This window comes from Pinus tabuliformis, chromosome 4_1 (genome assembly GCF_031772625.1).
Source record: "Pinus tabuliformis cultivar Carrire ecotype Pingquan chromosome 4_1, CPIR1, whole genome shotgun sequence".
NCBI lineage: Eukaryota > Viridiplantae > Streptophyta > Pinopsida > Pinales > Pinaceae > Pinus > Pinus tabuliformis.
The window spans coordinates 848,515,996-848,536,726 of record NC_142303.1 but is presented as its reverse complement, the minus strand read 5'-3'; the positions used below and the strand labels follow the sequence as shown (position 1 = coordinate 848,536,726).

The window sequence follows — 20,731 nt, the reverse complement described above, 5'->3', positions numbered from 1 at the left end:
TGAGGCGCACGTGTCCTTGTTAGGACACAATGCTAGATGATGTTTGGTAGGAGAGGGTAGATCTAATTATTCAAATCATGGACCCTATCATTTCTCTGTTTCGATTTGCAGATATAGACAAATCCATCCTAGGAGAGGCTTATGAGGGATGGGATTCCATGATTGAGTCTGTGAGGAGCATTATTCTACAGAGTGAGTGCCTTGAGTATGAGACATCACGAGAGGCCTTCTATGGTACTATACAGGATATTCTTGTCAGCAGATGGGATAAGAATTGCACACCTTTACATTGTTTGGCTCACTCATTGAACCCAAAATACTACAACCATGAGTGGTTGAATGGTGGACCTTCTTGCAGATTCCCTCCTCACATGGATGGTGAAATCTCACAGGGGAGGAAAAATGCATTCAGGCGTGTTTTTCAGGATAGAGCATTGCTTGATGAGGTGGAGGACGCCTTTGCAGAGTTTTCCATTGGCATTGGTCGATTTGCAGGATATGATGTGATTAGAGACAGGGAGGCTAAGAAGCCCTATTCTTGGTGGGCAAATCATGGGGCAACAAGCCCTCCTCTACAATAGTTAGCCATGAGGGTCCTCTCTCAGGTGACTTCCTCCTCTTGTTGCGAGATGAATTGGAACACATATGATAATTTGTATAGTGTTAAGAAGAGCAGGCTTGAGCAGTCCAGGGCAGAGACAGTGGTGTATGTGCACACCAACCTTCATCTTATTTATAGGCAACGAGAAGAGTGGTTGAAGGGAATGACAAAGATGTGGGATGTCTTTCTTGATGATATGGGTCTGGACAACAGTGTTGAGTTGGCATTGGCCAACATGGATCTCAATGATCCAGTGCTAAAGCCTGTTAGATTTGATGATGGTGATACAGTAGAGGGGTCATCCTCCACACCAACAGATGCAGAGGCAACTTTGGATATAGGGGAGGAGGATGCAACAAAGGAGAGCAGTGGTGACCATGATGATGAGGACAGTGATGCTGATTTTGATGATGACAATGAGGATGGATGACTCATGTGTAATGAGCTACCTACTGCCTTGAGGCTTGTATACTTGTAGTTGTTTTGTATTTTCTATTTCTATTTGCCATTGGCATTGCACTACCTATGTAACACATTTTGATTTTGATGACTTAATGAGAAAACTACAACTATCAGTGTCTTTATCTTACTATCTTGTCTTTCTCCTATTGGATCATTGATGAATTGAATATGTATTATGATTTATCATTTATGAATTTAGAATTTATGATTCATTGATTTATCATTTATGTGACATGTATTTGAATTTTGTATGTACTATGCATGCTATAATGTTACTAACTTACTTTGTAAACGATAAAACTTACATCTAGATGAAGATCTATGTTTGAAATCAATGAATTTGTATCATTAATGAGAATTTGTGTAAGAAATATCTAATTTTAATATATATATAAAATATCTGAACATGTCCTGTTCCGGGGGGTCAACGTGTCTGAATCCGACACTCTAATCCCCGTATCCGACGAATCCCGAATCCACCTGTCAGGTTACTTAGGCAGGAAGTAGAGTTTAGTGGTGCTTAATTTAGCAGAGGCTAAGTACATGGTTGCGATTTTGGCAAGTTTTGAGGCCGTTTGGCTTCAGAAGATGCTCATAGAGTTGTTTGGTCTTTAATTGGATCCAACAATGATTTACTACGACAATCATATTTGCATTAAGCTCTATGAGAATCCAATGTTTTTGGACCATGTCCAGGCATATAGACGTTAGGTATCACTTCATCAGAGACAAGGTCCAGAGGGGTGCTGTGAGGTTGCAACACATCCTCAGATGAGCAGGTGGCAAACATTCTCACCAAGCCCTTGGTGAAGAGGAAGCTTGTGTTCTACAGGGACAAGCTACGGGTGGTGGAGAATCCCTTTCTTGCTAGGAGGGAGTGCTGATTTTTGTAGCATTGGAAGGTCTTCTACATAGGTGAGGTGTCTAGCATGCAGGAGAGAGTCCTCTATAGGTGTTTGTTTGAGAGGAGCAACTATTATGATTTGTTTAAGTTTTAAGACTTAGGAAAAACACATTAATTAATTTATTGATAATGTTGGATGTTGAACTAAAGTTTCTAAGGGTAAATAATTGAATTATTAAGGTGACTTGAATCTAATCTCCACTGTTGATCTAAGTGGTGTTAATTTTCCTGTCAAGCCTAGCACCCGAAAATCCATTGACCCCGTAGATTTAAGATCTTTTGAATTGTTGAAAATGGCTTTATTGATGTCAAAGGCTGTCCAAATGAAGAGGAAGATTACATAATCAAATAGTACATTCTGAGACCTTTCCAACAGTATATGGCATGCCTTATAGCTCCTAATGATCGAGGAGATATGAATTTTTGAAATGTATATATTAATTTCCCTGCCAGAGACCAAGTCAGCCCCAAGACAATATGGACCCAAAAAGATGGCATCAAAACATGATAAATATGCCACTTTTATGGCTCATTTGAAGGCAAGGAAACTTGTGTGTCTCTGAGATAGACCACAGATCTGAACTGAAGAAGGAAGACGAGTGAAGGAGAGTTTTTGGAATATTTGTTTTGGGAGGGTTTCGTTTCTATTGAGGCTGAGTTCAACCCTTGTTGAAGACCAAAATGAGGAGGCAGAGTAGGCTGTGCTTTGGTGTGATGAAAGGCTAAGTTCAGCTCTTGAGGCTGAGTTTCAGGCTAAGTTTTCAGCCCTGTTTGAGGCATAACTCTGTTCAGGACGAGTGCAGTTAGGGAGGTTGTGCCCTAGCCCTGATGGAGGATCCTTTTTCTAGCACATATTCTATTGCAGACCTGGTTAGGACGAGTTGCAGACCTTGTTAGGCTGAGTTTCAGAACTGGTTAGGCTGAGTTGCAGAACTGGTTAGGCTCAGTTTCAAATCTGGTTAGGTCGAGTTGCAGCTGGTTAGGTTGAGTTGCAGTCCTGGTTAAAGGTTGGGTTATAGCTCTATTGGAGATCAAGGCCGAGTCCCATAAGAGGCCAATTTCTGTTCTGTTGTGAAGACTCACAGGTATACATTTGGCACTGAGGTAATGGAGAATTTTTAACTGTTTTTGTCTCGTCACTCTGGTACAATAAACTATGTGAATCCACGTGTTTGCATCTGCTAGTGATGACTATGCTATTTGTATATGAGGTGTAAACAGACACACTTTCAAGTATAAGAATGCCAGTTCTAGTAATGTCATTGTTCACCTTGCAAATGGAGGGCTGTAGCCAAGTGAGATTATAGACCAATTTTGAACAGCAGTTTAAGCATTGTAATAATGCTCGTTATTTATTGAGGATTTTGCAATATTGGGTAGTCATCTGTAATCAAAGATTGAGGTCTAGAAGAGGGTGGAACAGTCAAAGACTAGTGTGCAACAGTTGAAATGAGTAATCAGTGAAGTGGAAAAACAGTGCTGTGGAGCTACCAAGGAGTAGTGTGAAGACTGTTGCTGTGCATCTTTGATTGTGGCAGGCCATGAAACAAATGAGAACAAGAATTGTTGTTGATAGTTCCAAGGAACAAATTGAAGGAGTAAGTTGGTGCCTACAAATATCTGAGTTGATGCTCAGCTGAGGAGATTGGAGTCTCCTGAAGGTCAGTGCCTACAAAGTTGCTGAGTTGGAGCTTAGCTAGGGGACTGAAATCTTTTGTAGGTTGGTGCCTACGAAAGTTGTAAGTTGGTGATTACTGAGGATTGGTGTCTTCTCTCCTTGACAGGTTGGAGCCTATAATTTGTTGTAAGTTGGTGCTTACAGAGGATTGGTGTCCTCACAACTGGTTGTAATAAACTGAAGATTGCTTTCAAGTGTTTATTCTTCAAGTTTTTACTTGCACTTTAAAAGTAACGAAATATTGAACCCCTCCCCTCCCCACCCCCTGCCTGCCGAGTATTTCCAACATGAATCACTCAACATAATAATATCACTCAGAAGTTATTACATTGCTACCACATAAACATGTAATTGTGGGTGCTTGAAAGTAATTAAGAAATGGAAGCAAGAGAACATGAGAGAGAGTTCACCGCAAGAGAGACTGCATAACTTGTTTTTTGGCTTTAAAACAAAGTGAGGTCTCACCACCCTCACCTTGCCCTTTATTCTTTGTATATTTTGCACCTTGCCTTTTATTCTCTGTATATTTTGCAAAATATTTCCTATATTTACAAAAAATATTTACATCAATAGAAAATAAGAAGCGAAGGGTGTATGGCCCTTCCCAATTCTTTGTTGTTTCTTACCTACATCACACTAGTTTGAGGCTTGAGCACTTCAAAAGGGATAGAGGGAAGGGGTTGCTTTATATTTAAAACAGAAAAATAACAAACTGAAGTTTGGCAATATTTTCCTTAATATTTCTGATAAGTTTCTTTCTGGATCCTTGGTGATATTTTCACTGACACGATGTTTGCAACATTGCTTGTCTCTTTACTATATAAATAATGATTGATGTAACTATATGATGTCTCACTGTAATTCATTTTGATTTGGACGTTCATGATTAAATATGATTTTCACAATGAAATATACTATGATTCTCCTATATTGGATACCAATTTCCAGATTGTGTAATCACCAGTTGGATCATGGATACTGCTGCTTTAATTGTATAAATCTATGATTAATAATGTAAAAAAAAAACCTAATTATTTTTATATATTTAATATTTTGGGAGGGATACCATATGTCAGGAACTGCAACATGCCGTTTGACATTGCTTGAAAATTTGGGGTTATGTCCTCATGTCCCAGGGAGGCATTCCCACATCCTCATCTTACCAGAAATTGGTGGAATATTGGTAAAAAGCATTTGGATGCTAAGGTTAAAAACTTAAATGTGATTTCCCAAATTTGTGAAGTTCAATCATCAGATCCCTTGTACTGTAATTCGTTGTTTATGCTGGATTGCATAATCCTCTTGCGGATTATAATGGATTAGCTTCTTTTGTATAAATAACATGCAGTACTTATTTCATTTCCTTTCATCTCTGCCCTTATTAATTAGGTGTTTTTGGAATTATCATTTGGATTTATTCATTATGTGTCTGGGAATTATATCTGGAGTTCATTTTACTGTGCCTTACATTTCAAAAGTACTTAGAATGTATTGTTCTGTCTAACGGCATTTTTATTTAATGATGCATGACCTTCTTTATATTGCTGATGATATGTCAGCTTAAGGTTGGGTAGCAAATGATAGATTCTTACAAAAATGTTTCATTCTGGAAACAGCTGGTGTTAGTCATCATGAAGATACCAAACACTCCCATGGTTTTGGAAACGATCCTGTAAAGATGATAAAGGATGTTAAGCGTGCAATAGATGATGGTGAAGGATGTCGGGTATGTTTCATAGCCACTTATGCAACAACCTCTTTTGATATCTAGAAATAATACAGATTGGTATTTTCCACCTTTTCTGTAAACTCCATTAGTATAAACCTCTATTGTCTTTTTTCTGCTTCTTTTTGTTTGTGTTATATACATATATATTAACCTAATTTGCTTCTTTGTGCCCTTAGGTCTTTGGTGTTCTGGATGTTCAAAGGGTCGCTGGAAATTTCCACATTTCGGTGCATGGCTTGAATATTATTGTTGCTCAACAGGTCTTGCACATGAATGGCCGACTGTTTTGCTTATCAGTGTTATTTGTTAGTTACCATGATTATCGCTATTTATTTGATGTGATGTGTATTTCACAAGGTAATTGCCAGGCAGAGCTATTAAACAACCTCAAGGTGAAAGCCTTGTAATGGGTATACTGTCGATTATCTTAGTATTTACATTCACTCACACTGATTTGGGCAAAGTCAATATTGTAAATTTGTAATGTGTTAGCTTCATCAAAGTAATTCATTTCAGAACTTTTGAAAGTCAATATGTTGCCCTCATTTAATTTTCTCTTGTTCACACTCTAACAGAATATATTTAAGTTGATTTTTATTTTAACGTTTGATATGCATCACAACAAAATCTAGCACCTAGTGCAAAGTCTCACTAGGTGACCTAGACCATGTGCAACACTGGAAAGTGTTACCACTGTCACCTCAGCAAATATTTGCCTCATTTTAGTGAGGGACACAATCCAACACAAGGGAGGCTTCCCTGACAGGGCTTGGGGATCAAATAACCCAAGGATCTTAAGTTAAATGCCCAAAGGTTCCTACAATAAAAGTATCTATTGGATTAGTATATGTCAAATTATGGTTTGCAGTGGTCGAAAGAGTAAATTCAAGATTTGGGTTCAAAGGACCTATGGGTCAATCTAAAGGCTATGGCTTGCTTAAGGACTTTCAAATAGGTTACCTGGACACACTAATTCCAAGTCGTCTACCTCCTTTGGTCAAGTCGGCCTGCCCTTCTAGAAGTGCCCACGGCCTCTATAAATAGGACCCGTTTGCATTTCATTTTAACACACAAGATCAAGCACTTAATTGGTACATCTCTGCGGTTGTATGAGGCCCTTGTGGAGTCAAGCAAATCTTTTGTGGAGGCCGAGATTTCTAAGCTTACAAGTTTGTCTTTTGATCTGTTTTTGTGGGCAGTGTTGCCTGAGGTTTTTGGCCCTCTCAGGGCACAAATCGGTGACGTATTTTGGCACATGGTTGAGACTTATTTTCATCTTCCATGACAGATTTGGAGCAAAACATTGGTGAGTCATTTCTCTGAGCCTATCCAAGACTGTGATTAAGATCTTTTGCGGACTGTTGAAGGCTTTTTGTGGCTAAACATGAATTTGATCCAAGGCAATCTGTGCACTGATCGAAGATCCCTCTCTTCTTATTCGGTGGAGCATTTAAGGCTGAGTCAAGACTGTCATCTCTGCATTAGATTTGAGGCTCATTCTGTGACAAGACCGAGGTAATTTCGCTGGTTTTACCATGTAAATTTCGGTCATCCCTTGACTGTTCTAAGGCCTTATCTAAGGTCATTAAAGTCTGTTCCTTAGGTTCTTTTGTACCAGATCAGAGCATCTGATCCTGAAGTATATTACGGGACAAATAGGACTAAAACCAAGCCCTTCTGAGGCCTCTTCTTGGTGGCTGAGTCTGACGTATGGAAAGATCAATTCAGATCATCTGATTTCCTTGACAATTCGTGGCATCTTAAGGTACAGTTTAGAGGTAACCTGGCACACTACTTGTTTCGTCCTCCCTTGACTGATTCATGGTAAACTATTACTAAAAGTGCATCTTATCTGGAAGTTATTCAAGGTATGAAGAGTAATATAGGGTTTGCAAAGTATTATTTCTAAGGCATTGCAGAGGTACATCTAACTTGTTGAGGCCAGATCTGTGGTACTTATAAGTTAAAGTCTGATTTAAAATTTTGTGTGGGATCAATGCCTGTCTCAGGAAAATGTGAGATCTGGTTCTAACCTCATATTTAGATGGTATAAGTCTAGGATTGTTAAAGACATCGTTTGAAGCAGACTTCTAGTCTCCAAAAGTATCTCAGGCGTGAAAATTGACACAGACAAGGAAGTTGTATTAGGGCAAGATTCTGATATGAAAGACTATCAGAATCATAACTGAGTAATTGTAATCAGAAGGTTTGAGGACAATTTTTATTCAACAATTTTTACAGTGGCACAACTTGCATCATTAGATTTGAAGGCGTTTTCAGTAGCAAACGTTGCATCAGCAGACATCCTTAGGTACAACAGTGGTATACTTGCATCAGCAGACATCTCCAGGTACAACAGTGGCACACCTTGCATCAGTAGTTTTCTTTGAGGTATGAAACTGGCTATTTGATTGAAGGCATATTGCAATAAGAGAAGTAGTATTGAAGGAAGCAGAATTGTAGCTTGACATTTAACATACCTTGGCTTATTATCTTCTGAAGCTTACATCAACAATTAAGGGACTTTGTTGAATATCCTTGTAAGTGGGTCATTTTCCCTGGTACAAGAGCCCATAGTTCATTTCTCTATTTTATATATTCAGGGTAGTTGGGTGGTGCAAGGCAGGAGAGTGAAGTCTCCTTCAAGTTGGAGCCTGAAAATACTTCAGGGTGGCAGGGTGGTGCTAGGGAAAGTTGGAGCTTGCAGGGTGTTGGAGCATCCTTTCAGTCGTAGCTGATAAAACTAGGGCGTTGGAGCGTCCTTCCAATTGGAGCAGGGAAAACCAGGGTGTAGGAGCATCCTTTCAGGGGTTGGAGCTTCTTGATAAATTAAATGCTTTTCGAGAGTACAAGGAAGTTGGAGCTTCCTCTTCAATTGGGGCTGAATTTTTTTTTGTACTCATTAATTATTAGAAAAGAATTTGGTGGTTTTTATCCCGGAAGGGTCCACCCAGAAATCTATCGTGCACTCCTCTTGTGATGTGTTGATGATTATTGTTCTTTTGTTCATGCTCTAAAATTTTATAATTAATTAATTATAAGTGAAATACTGATTCACCCCCTTCTCAAAATTTTTAACAATTGGTATTAGACCAGGTTCCTCCACAAATGGTCTAACCACTAGAAGGGAGATCATGGATTGCACAAAAGAATGAAGTTCCAATATTTAATGGACAAAACTATGCGCTTTGGAGTGGAAGGATGAAAGCATATGTGCAAGCACAAGGATATGATGTTTGGCACTTTGTAATGACTGGATACAAAGAGCTCTCGACTCCTCCAACAAATAATGCAGGTAAGAAGCTTTATGATAATAATGCTAAAGCCAAGAGTGCTATTTTCAATGGTCTTACAAAGTTAGTATATGTTAAAGTAATGCATTGCACATCGGCAAAAGACGTTTGGGATAAGCGCCAAAATATATGTGAAGGGGACAAAAAGGTCAAGGAGGCAAAACTTCAGACTTTCAAAGGACAATTTGAGCAACTAAGAATGAATGAAGATGAAAATATTGCAGCTTATTTTCTTCAGGTTGATGAAGTAGTAAATGCCATACAAGGATTTGGAGAACCAATAGAAAACAAGGTAATTGTACGAAAGGTATTCAGATTACTTCGAATGAGATTTGACGCTAAAGTCTCAGTAATTGAAGAATCATTAGACTTAGAAAGTGTCAGTCTGGACAAGCTATATGGAATACTTAAAGCCTACGAAATGGGAACAAAACAAGAGAACTCATCCAAAAGAGAAGCAACCTCTACAACATCTAAGAAGATAAGAAAGGAGAAGCACTAGTGGCAGCAATAGGAATGTCAAGGCATTGGAAGATGAGTTGGGTGAACTAAAGGAACATGCCAAAAGTCTCAACGAGAAGTTTGAAGAGTCAGAGAAGATTATTATCAATCTTAAAGTGCAATTAGAAGAAGTGAAAAAAAATTGAAGAATCACTCAGAAGGGCGCTAGAAGAAAGTACCAAGACAAAGGAGGATTTGAAAGCAAAAATAGTTTCTCTACAAAAAGTAAGCACACAATAGGAATATCCAACATAAATGCCATACAAGGATTTGGAGAACCAATAGAAAACAAGGTAATTGTACGAAAGGTATTCAGATTACTTCGAATGAGATTTGACGCTAAAGTCTCAGTGATTGAAGAATCATTAGACTTAGAAAGTGTCAGTCTGGACAAGCTATATGGAATACTTAAAGCCTACGAAATGGGAACAAAACAAGAGAACTCATCCAAAAGAGAAGCAACCTCTACAACATCTAAGAAGATAGGAAAGGAGAAGCACTAGTGGCAGCAGTGGCGAGATCCCAGGCGAAGAAATAGCCAATTTTGTGAGGAAGCTGAAGAGAGGCACTGACAAGTAGAAATGTAAGCTCCCATTGAAGTGTTTCAATTGTGGTGAAATTGGTCCTATTGCTTCAAAATGTCCTTATGCAAAAAATTCAGATAATGATAAAGAAAAGAAAGTTCCTAGGAAGGTAAAGGAGAATTAGAAAAGATACAAGAAACAAGGCAAAAAGAAGGTCTTCAAGAAAAGTCTCTACTCCAAAGAAGATAGTTCCTCATCTGTTGAAGAAAGCGATAACGACAATGACACAAAAAGCGTGTTATTTATGGCAAGGGATAATCAAAAGGAATCTCATGAAGAAGATGAAGGTGAGGTAGACCTTGAAAGAGAACTTATTAGTGCCTTAAAGGACCTAAAGGTAGAAAGAAGGAATGTCAAGGCATTGGAAGCTGAGTTGGGTGAACTAAAGGAACATGCCAAAAGTCTCAACAAGAAGTTTGAAGAGTCAGAGAAGATTATTATCAATCTTAAAGTGCAATTAGAAGAAGTGAAAAAAAATTGAAGAATCACTCAGAAGGGCGCTAGAAGAAAGTACCAAGACAAAGGAGGATTTGAAAGCAAAAATAGTTTCTCTACAAAAAGTAAGCACACAATAGGAATATCCAACATAAATTTATGAACAACACCAAAGTATTGGATGAAATTATCAGCAATCAAAGATCATGTGATGAAAAAACAAGATTAGGATACAAGCCCATGTTCGTTAAAGGTTGAAACTCCATGACAACAGAAGTTGAATAAAATACCTATGTAGATATCGTCAAGAAAGAGGAAAGCATGCTTGAAAAAGAGAAGGTTAAAGATCAGAAGATGCGAAATCAACAACCTGCAAAGGAAGGTTTTTGGAAAACTATATCACATAGAAGATGCCCCACTCTCAGGTATCACACTATCTTCCTTGGTGTGTGTTACTCTTGCAATAATTTTGGACACAAAGCTATGGATTGTAAAGCTTATGCTAGGAACAAAAGCAACAATGGAAGTTACTCTAGGAATGATTATCTTAGAAAATCTTAGGAAAGGTATAACCAAAATTTTAACAAGTTTGGATCCCTAAGTAATGAAGTAGAATGCTATAAATGCAACAATTTTGGACATGTAGCAAAAGATTGCAGGTTGAATACTCTTCCAAGGGAGCCAAAGCATGAATCAAATGTTCCTCCAAAAGAACCTTCAAGAGTCTGGAAGAAGAAGGATGAACAATGTGCAATTGTTCTAAAAGCCCAAAGCAAGAAAAGTGTATGGTATGTCGACAATGGTTGTTCAACACACATGACATGGGATAAAAACAAATTTGTATCTTTGCAGAAAGAAAATGATGGAACAATCTCATTCGGAAATGATGGTTCAACTAAGGTTATAGGAAAGGGTACAATTAAGCTCAAAAGCAAGAATGCCATGGAAGAAGATATTTTTCTCCTTGAAAATATGAACCATAACTTGCTGAGTGTGAGTCAAATGTGTGATCAAGGACACACACTTCTGTTTAACTTAAGGAAATGCAAAATAAGAAGGGAAAAAATCAGGCAGATTAGTGGCGACTGCAACAAGAACTCTAAATGATATATACACCTTGGATGAGATTGGAAAAGAAGAATGCTTCTTGGCCAAAGAGGATGAAAGCTGGTTGTGGCACAAAAGGATGGGACACACAAACTTTGATAATCTTTTCAAAATAAGTAAAAAGGATGCCATGAGAGTAATGCTAGAAATTTCAAAACCAATGAGTACCATGTGCAAGCACTGTAAGCATGAAAAACATACAAGGGTTGAATTCGAGACCAAGGAACATTCCACTTCGAAACCATTAGAGATGCTTCATATTGATCTATGTGGTCCCATGAAAACCAAAGGACTAGAAGAAGAACAATACTTCATGGTATTTGTCGAGGATTTGACAACAATAAGACTATAAGTTTTGTGAAGAAAAAGTCAAAAGCATTTGAATGTTTCAGAATCTACAAAGAGATTGTCGAGAATGAAATTGATTTGAGAATCAAGTGTTTAAGATCTGATAATGGAGGATAATTTACATCCAAAGAATTCCAACAGTTCTGTGAAGAATAAGGGATAAAAAGACAATTCTTGGCAGCGAGGACACCACAACAAAAAGGAGTCGCTGGAAGGAAAAATAGAATGGTAAAAGAAATGGCTAGGACTATGTTGAATGATTCCAAATTAAGTGTTGTCTTCTAGGTTCAAGTAGTGGAGACAACTGTGCACATTCAGAATAGAGGAATGCTTAGAAGCAACAGTGACAAGACCAATGTTGCACGAAGCGGGAGCGAAGTGGAAGCGCGGAGCGCGGAAGCGTCATTTTCCAAAAATCTAGGAAGCGAAGCGTCCGCGGAAGCGTCTGCTATATATATATATATTTTTATATTTTTTTGCATTTATACTCAAAACAAACATCCCAAATACCAAATTAATTGTAGAAGACATGAAAACATGCATATTTTTGCATAAATCAAGATAGATATGGCATCCATGATTCCATTGTAGTTACTAGTATGTACAACAATCATCTATATTCTAGCTATTACAAACATACATCAAATTTTTAAGCATATTATAAAACATAAAACATTTAAACATATTATAAAACATAAAACATAGAGCATATTATGATTTATCTAGCAAGTGAGCAACTGTCAACATTTGTCATGTCCAAAATTCAAATAATAATGTTTACAAAATATGTCACTTGGTCACCGCCAAGCCAAAAAGGTTCAAAATTCAAATTCACAAGTCTACAAGTCTCAGTCTAACTCAATGATGTATATGTTCTGTTCAAAATGATGATGGTAACAATTAATACAGTGCGTCCCTCCAGCTCAGTCTTTGTAATCAAAACTTCAGATTTCAGATTATCCTTGAATAATTATGCAAGTGTTGTGTGTGTGGACTCCATTCTTGTTAGATGTTGTCAAAAGAAGCTATGTCAACAGGACTTCAAAGTCCAGTCCACAAAATACTGATTTCAACTAGGTTGTTGTTTCAAGGTTACTTTGGCATTCTGTCATCATCATGTTACTGCTTGCAAGAGTAAAGTAAGGTTGCAATACTATAGATGTCTTTGTATCATCATTTAATTTGCCAGCAAGATTATTACAGATGTATACTGAATTAGGTATCTCTATCACTGTTCTATGCTTTTCACTGTTCATGGATGTGGAAACCCCAGAACTGTATCCATATATATATATATATATATATATTTCACGTGCTCTGCTCAATCTTTGCTACAGACTTTGTGCAAAGAAATAATGACAGTAATGAAGACTGAATACCATACAAACTGCTTGGATTCACTACTTTGCAACAATGATTGTGACTGGTAATACTGTCAAGAATAATTCACTGAAGGTGATGGAAGTCCTTACTCACAAAACCAAGACTTGATATACAGTAAGCTTTTGCAAATATTATGAACCTTCCTAACTTCTGTTGTTGTCCATAGAAGGTTTATTCTCAGGATTATACCATAGTCTAATTCAACCAAGTTTGATTCTGTCTTCAGTTCCAGCACTCAATGAAACATACTTCTTTAGGGCTTCTACAAAGGTCAACTCAAACACCTTATGAAGGCCCCACTCCCAGGCATATAAATTTACATTTTGTTCTGTACCAACCGGAATATAAATTTACATTTAGTAAGCTTTTGCAAATATTATGAACCTTCCTAACTTCTGTTGTTGTCCATAGAAGGTTTATTCTCAGGATTATACCATAGTCTAATTCAACCAAGTTTGATTTTGTCTTCAGTTCCAGCACTCAATGAACTGTTGCGCCCGGGTTGCGCCCGGGTGGCGTGCGGGTGGCGTGCGCTTCCGGGCAGGTTGCGTGGCGCCACCTCTTGCCCGAATCGCCTTCCGAAGCGCGATTCCGGGGGCAACGCAACCTATATGGCAGGAATCGTTTTTAAAACCAGGAATCGCGCCACCTCAAATTTGGAATCGCGCTTCTTTTGGAGATTCCGGAACGATTCCGCACGGGTCGCGGTTCCGGGGGGGGGATTCCTGCAACCCTGGACAAGACCCCATTTGAATTATGGAAGTGAAGACTGGCAGACGTCAAGCACTTCAAAATCTTCAGAAGCAAATGCTACGTAAAGAGAGGTAAGAGGATCAAAAAATTTGACTCTCAAGTAGATGATAACATATTAGTTGGGTACTCTCACAAAAGCAATGCATACAAATGCTATAATTTGGGACTCAACAAGATAGTTGAAAGCATCAATATAACATTTGATGAAGTTCGTGGACAAAAGGATACGCAAGGAGGCTCATCTTCAAAGGTACAAGAAACAAAAGAACCATATTAAGAAGGAAGAATAAAAGAAGAAGAACAATTAGACAAAGACTCAACTGTCAACTAGGAAGAAGCAGAAGATAATGTACAAGCACCTTGTAAAACTCCTCAACGATGGTACCATAAGAATGATCCATCAGAACAAATCATTGGTGATATGAATGCAGGAATAGGAACCAAAATAAGCCGACAAATATGCATGCCAAACAAGGATATCTTGTGCTTTTATCCATAGTTGAGCCTAGCAACTTTGAAGAAGCCAATCATGATGAGCATTGGATCAAAGCCATGGAAGAAGAATAGGATCAGATCGAGAAGAATAAAACATGGGAATTTATTCCAAGACCTAGAGACAAAAATGTCATTAGCACAAAATGGGTCTTCAAGAACAAGTTGAATGAAGATGGACAGGTGACCAGGAACAAAGAAAGATTGGTATGTAAAGGATATGCATGGGTTGAAGGAATAGACATCGAAGAAACATTTTCCCCTGTTGCCAGGATGGAAGCTATCAGAACGTTTTTAGCCTATGCTTGCTCAAGAAAGATCAAGGTGTACCAGATTGATGTCAAATCAACTTTTCTGAATGGTGAATTGGAAAAGGAAGTCTACATAGAACAACCCGAAGGTTTTTTGCTTACATAAAAGAAAGAATATGTTTGTAGCTCAAAGAAAGCCTTGTACTCTCAAGCAAGCTCCTAGAGCTTGGTATGCTCGTTTGGACATGTATTTGCAACAACAAGGCTTCAAAAGAGAAAGTGCCGCTAGCAACCTATACATAAAGATTGAACAAGATAACTTGACTCTAATTGAAGTATATCTGGATGACATCATCTTTGGCAACGATGATGACAGGTTGAGTAAGAAATTTGCCAACGATATGTAGAATGAATTTGAGATGTCTTTACTTGGTGAGTTGACCTTCTTCTTGGGACTTCAGATATCTCAGGAAGATGATGGCATATTCATTTTTCAAACCGAGCACATTAAGAAAATGTTGAAGAGGTTCTGAATGGACGATTGTAAACTAGTTAGCACACCCATGGTGATTGGTTGCAAGTTGAGCAAGGATGATGAGCCCACGGAAGCATACCAGAGACTGTATAGATCGATGATTGGCAACCTATTGTATGTGACAACTTCAGGACCAAGTTTGATGCATGTAGTTGGATAGGTGGTACGATTCTAAGAAGCACCAAAAGAATCCCATGTTGTTGTAGTAAAAAGGATCAAGATTTTGGACTATGGTATCCAAAGGGGAATGAGTTAATCTTGACAGCTTATACAAATGTAGATTGGGCAGGTAGTATTGATGATCGCAAAAGCACTAGTGGAGCAACCTTATATTTGGTCTTTAGTTTCCTTAACCACAACAGAAGCAAAATATATAGCAGCAACAACTTATTATACTCAGGTTCTCTGGATGAAGAAAACTCCGCAGGATCTCCAAGTGAAATTTGATGAACCCAATTCCGATATTTTGTGACAACACCAATGCCATAAGTCTCCAAGAATCGTGCAATGCACTAAAAAACAAAACACATTCCTATAAAATACCACTTTCTTCGAGAATAGATTCTAGAGAAGAATATCAAGGTAGAGTACATTGGGAAAAGAAACAAATCGCTAACATCTTTGCCAAGCCTCTACCACAAGAGACATTTGAGTATCTTTAGCAGAAGCTTGGGATTCTACCAAGTTCACATTGATGTGCATTCAATCTTGCCAAGCAAACAGGGGTAGAAAGGCATGTTGCAGGAAAAGAAAGGCAAATATCTTGTCAATGAGAGTTACCCTTTGCCATTGATGTCAAAGGGGGAGAGAAATCAAGAAAGGAAAATCAAAGACAAGGAGTCAGGGAGAGCATGTGTGTTTCCAACTTTCCATCAATGCCAAAGGGGGAGATTGTTGAACCATGGTGTCATTGATGTCAACTTAAGCAGTAGCCAGAAGAAGCCCCGCCTTCAATGTAAAAATTGACAAGACAAATCAAGATTTATACAAAATATCTTCTAGAGAAATCACAAAGTAGTTTTCAGGGCCGATGCGTTTCAAGCCACTTACTGTGGTTCATCATCATGACAAGAAAAATCAAGATTCTTGGGATCAAGATCATCTTCACTTGATTCTTTTCGTCATGCCGATTCCAACGATAGGTGGTACGCTTCATAATTCCTCACGTTTGAGAAGTTATGACTCTTTCAAGCTTGAAGCCCCACTCTGTGGTCAATCCCATTGATAATAATGGTTGAATTGGTTCGCATAGTATAATGGTTTGTAGTGTTTATCATTCCATAATGGTAAGGCCTGGGAGGATTTAGACAATGCATATTATATGATAAGGGACATAAGTTTCCGCCTGTCTAGCATTTTGACCAGAACAACCATTCCAACATCCATTTTGATTAGGGGGTATGTAATTATGATTTAGTTCATTTAATGCATAACTGTTTATTCATACCAAGCTGACATTGGATGGCCCTCTCCAAAAAATTACAGTGAACAATGGTAGCTCGATTCAACATGGCTTGTCCTGTATCGAAACAGATGGTTTAGGCCAAAATGGCTGGTTCTGTACATAACCAGAGTTTTTCTATCTGGTACCTCGATTTTGTCAGAAAATGTCTGGACCTGGTATGACTAGTCCGTTCAGCAGGTTCCAGGCTAGTTCCAATAACATTGTTGCTGAATGATTCAAGATAGAAAGATAAAAGTTAGCCTGCAAAACTAATTTCGGAGCTGCAGGAAGCAACTGACTGGAAATAATGTGTGCTAAATATGTGAACAACAAACTGAAAAGGATTTAGGCATAAAATAACATTTAAACCCCATTTTCCATGCAAATCTGTGATTCGTACCTTCAAATCTGCAAGGATATCCTACGTGTTTGAAGTATTACCACTTTAAAATGTACAATAAATGATATTTTTCTCTTTTAACTGGACTGGTGTTTTAATCCCAATGGTTATGGAATTAAGTAAAAAAAATTGCACAAGTAGATGCTAAATCTAAATAATATATTTTTGGAAAATACTAGAATAAGTAATACAATTTGGAAAAGACTAGAATATGTGAACTAAAACTAGGAGGTTAGGGACTAGAGGCTCTACTTGGGAAATTCCAGGCAGGAAAACTAATTTTTTAAAAGGTTATTTCTGAATAAATTTATTAAGAAAGAGTAAGAAACAAAATTATGCCACAACCCTTGGAGATTCGGAGCTTTGCAGCCTTGCCACCTTATGGTGAGATGATATTATAAGTTGTAGCCATCTTATATTTTAATAGATTTAACAGGTTCAATAATAGTTGATGCCGTCCTCGAAATATTTACTTTTACTGCTGTTACTAACTTCGTCTCCACATTAAATTAATTTCTTATTGATGTGCCCTTGATCACATGCTTCTATGGTCATTTAATTCTTCTGTATTTGAGTTTCCTTTCGTGTATTTAGAAACCAATTGGTTCTAAGATAACCGTGCTTTGAGTTCCATATATGTAATGTTTTGGCATTGCCTTCCAGTTGCTTATGATATTCTGGTCTCCATTCTTGATTATTGTTTCATGTTTGATGACTGTATATATATATTTTTTTGGGCACTCTTCTATATAGTTTAATCTTATCAGTTGTTTTTCATGATGTTTTGGAACTTCCATCAGATATTCGAGGGTGCAAATCATGTTAATGTGAGCCATGTAATTCATGATCTATCATTTGGGCCCAAATACCCTGGAATACACAATCCACTTGATGATACTGTCCGCATTCTTCGCGATGCAAGTGGAACCTTCAAATATTACATCAAGGTTGATTCCTATGCTCTTTGAACTCATTTCATACACCACATTTGGTAAAATGGCATCTTTTTACTTCATGTAGGGGTAACTGAACTTTTGAGCTACATACGCGTGGCTCAAAAAATTTATGTGATTGATTTTGTTATTCTAGTTTTTCTGTTTACATATGACACAAAGGATATGTCTGGTCTGATGTTTGGTCTTAGCATATACAAAATTTAAGATGTAGGTTTTTCGATCTTGTTTCTGACCTTCAGATACTGCAATACAGATTGTTCCCACTGAATACAGATATCTGTCAAAGGAAGTATTGCCAACAAATCAATTTTCTGTAACAGAGTACTTTGTGGCAATGAAGGATTCTGACCGGAGCTGGCCAGGTTAGTTGTTTAGATTGCATAATCTGCTTGTCTCTTTGAGGTTTAGAAAGTATAACTGACCTGTGTTGGTTGTAATTGCAGCTGTCTATTTTTTGTATGATCTTTCTCCTATCACTGTTACCATCAGGGAGGAAAAGCGTAGTTTCACTCACTTTATTACGCGTCTTTGTGCTGTTCTTGGGGGCACTTTTGCTCTGACAGGTTTGAAATGCAAGATTAAAAAATGCTATCTGCTGATAAGAAATTGAAGTCTTGCATATATATATATATATATATATATATATATATAAATTTAGGTGCAGTTTTTCTTTTCTTATTTTGCTGACTTCTACAGGAATGCTGGATCGATGGATGTATCGTCTTATTGAAGCTGCAACTCGCAAATCTTCGAGTCTTGGAATATTCTGAGATTTTTCAATGGAGCAATTTTGACTGAGAATTCTAAACCCAGTGACGTTCTTATCGAAGCTGGAAACAAATGGAAGATCGTGGAGTTTTTCATCTTTTTCATTTGACCCTTTTGTATGATCATATTCTAAGCCCTTTCTATTAGGATTCCTTTTCAACGATCAACCTGACCTTTATTCCTGGGCCTTTTCAATGAGATTTACTGGAATATGTACCTGGATTCTTGTTGTTATACAATTCGTTTTTCCATTTATCGTGTTTGCTAACTTGAATGTTGCCTTTTTCAACAAGCTTGTTTCATTTACATTGCTTGCACACTTTGGGTAGCATTGGTCTCATTTCTCATTTCTGTAGAGTGTTTACACACCGGAGGCTATCAATGGATAACGGAAGTGAAGTATATTCACTTATTGGAAATGTAAGAATCTATTTAATTGTATATGAAGCACAGGATTCTAGAATTCCGTATTTTATTCAGAACCAGTAGTGCATTTTGTGCACAACATTCGACATTTTACTAGTTTGCCACTTTGTTCTTGGTTGGAAAGTGTAAACTAAGAACAAGAATTTAGTAAATGCGAGTTCGATCCCTTTGATTTTCATTATGGCTAGCACACAAGATGTATATTGTGGTTGTGTGCTCGATTGTGACAGGGCTATTATCCTATCACTGAGAATATTCTAGAAAAGTGAATACCTTTTGAGGTGCAGCTTGTTCTGTCTTTGAGTTCATTATACTATGTTGTTTTCTCTTAAGATAGATGTAGAATTCAAGGACTGATAATGTGTGGATGAGCTCTTTCATTTTCATTTCTCAACTTTTAGCTCAAAAGATATGCTCTTTACAATGATTAGGTGTGAAAAAGCCAAGGTGTGAACTGGAGGAAAATATCGTACATAAGATGAATGAGACTAAAAGCAGTGGCATTTTATTGAAATTAGAAGATATGCAGTGGTATTTTATTGTTCTTACACAGTTACAAGATATACTTTTACAACTAGTAGGTCTAAAACATCGAAGGTGTGAACTGGAGTAAAATATCTTATGAGCATACTACGAATGGGATGCATTTTATGATGACCACGTGTAAACAAGCGGTGGCGTGAATTGGAATAAGATATTATAAGCCTAATATGAATAAGATTAAAAGTATTGGCATTTTAATTGACCATGTTTACTGGACTGCCTTAAGAGTAACTACCTTGCTATTTTTTCTCATTCAACATATTCAAGCTCATATTTTCTATATTTGACCTCTTCCGTGGTACTTGGACTTAACATGTAATAGAAAAGGCTGAGATGGGTATATACTTCATGCATAGATGATTCTATTATTAATGATTTTGTGGAATATTAGGAAGTTGCAAACATTTTCCAAAAGAGGCGAGAAAGCTAACAATGTATTGAATTGTATTCATCAACTATGAAATAAGGAAGATTTAATATTATTTTTTAAAATAGTTTTTTTTCCTTCAACTTCTATTGTGGAATAAACATTTTTAATTATTTCTCCTTGTTTGCCATTATGATTTTGTAATCCTACATTGGTTAAGAGATGTGGCTCATAACTATATAATCTCCAATATACCATGATCCCCATGTCAATGAAGATAGTGACAAGGGAGTGGTATACAATGCTGCTGGGTTCATTGCTTAAGCTTTTGCGTTGGTTCCAATTGAGCTAACCCCTTGTGTTATATTTGGGCACACCATTTATAAAAGAATAATTGTAACATAATTTTTCTATATTTGAGTGACAATCATAAAAATTCCTTTTAAATTGCACACTATATTTATTTGATAATTTTGTTTGCACATTGTATCTTTAATATGTGAACAAATTGTTTTTGTTTATGCAAGCATAAACCTTTAAAACACATTAAAATGGAGTATATAAGTGGTGATCATATATCAAAGTACATTATTTTGTTGTATTATGAAACACTATTTAAATGAATGTATTTGTTAAAGTTATATGCATCTAAATATGTCACATTAACAAAATAGTGGTTTGGATACCTAATTAGTTCATAAGCATCTGCTTCTTGTTTAAAATTGGGCATATTGTCAGACCAAGCAGTAACTTCTCAACCAAAATTGATTT

General features: G+C 37.2%; 1 protein-coding gene across 1 annotated transcript in view; it reads left to right on the top strand.

Moving 5' to 3' along the window:
* Nucleotides 1-19,228, top strand: part of LOC149178880 (Endoplasmic reticulum vesicle transporter protein) — a 215,578-nt gene extending 196,350 nt beyond the window's left edge. Inside the window, exons 8-13 of the mRNA XM_089420468.1 lie at nt 5,262-5,371; nt 5,551-5,634; nt 17,701-17,847; nt 18,110-18,218; nt 18,300-18,419; nt 18,553-19,228. Of these exons, the coding sequence (XP_089276594.1) occupies nt 5,262-5,371; nt 5,551-5,634; nt 17,701-17,847; nt 18,110-18,218; nt 18,300-18,419; nt 18,553-18,626 (644 nt within the window). The 3' untranslated portion in view covers nt 18,627-19,228. The remainder of the gene's footprint in view (nt 1-5,261; nt 5,372-5,550; nt 5,635-17,700; nt 17,848-18,109; nt 18,219-18,299; nt 18,420-18,552) is intronic.
* The last annotated feature ends 1,503 nt before the right edge of the window (nt 19,229-20,731 follow it).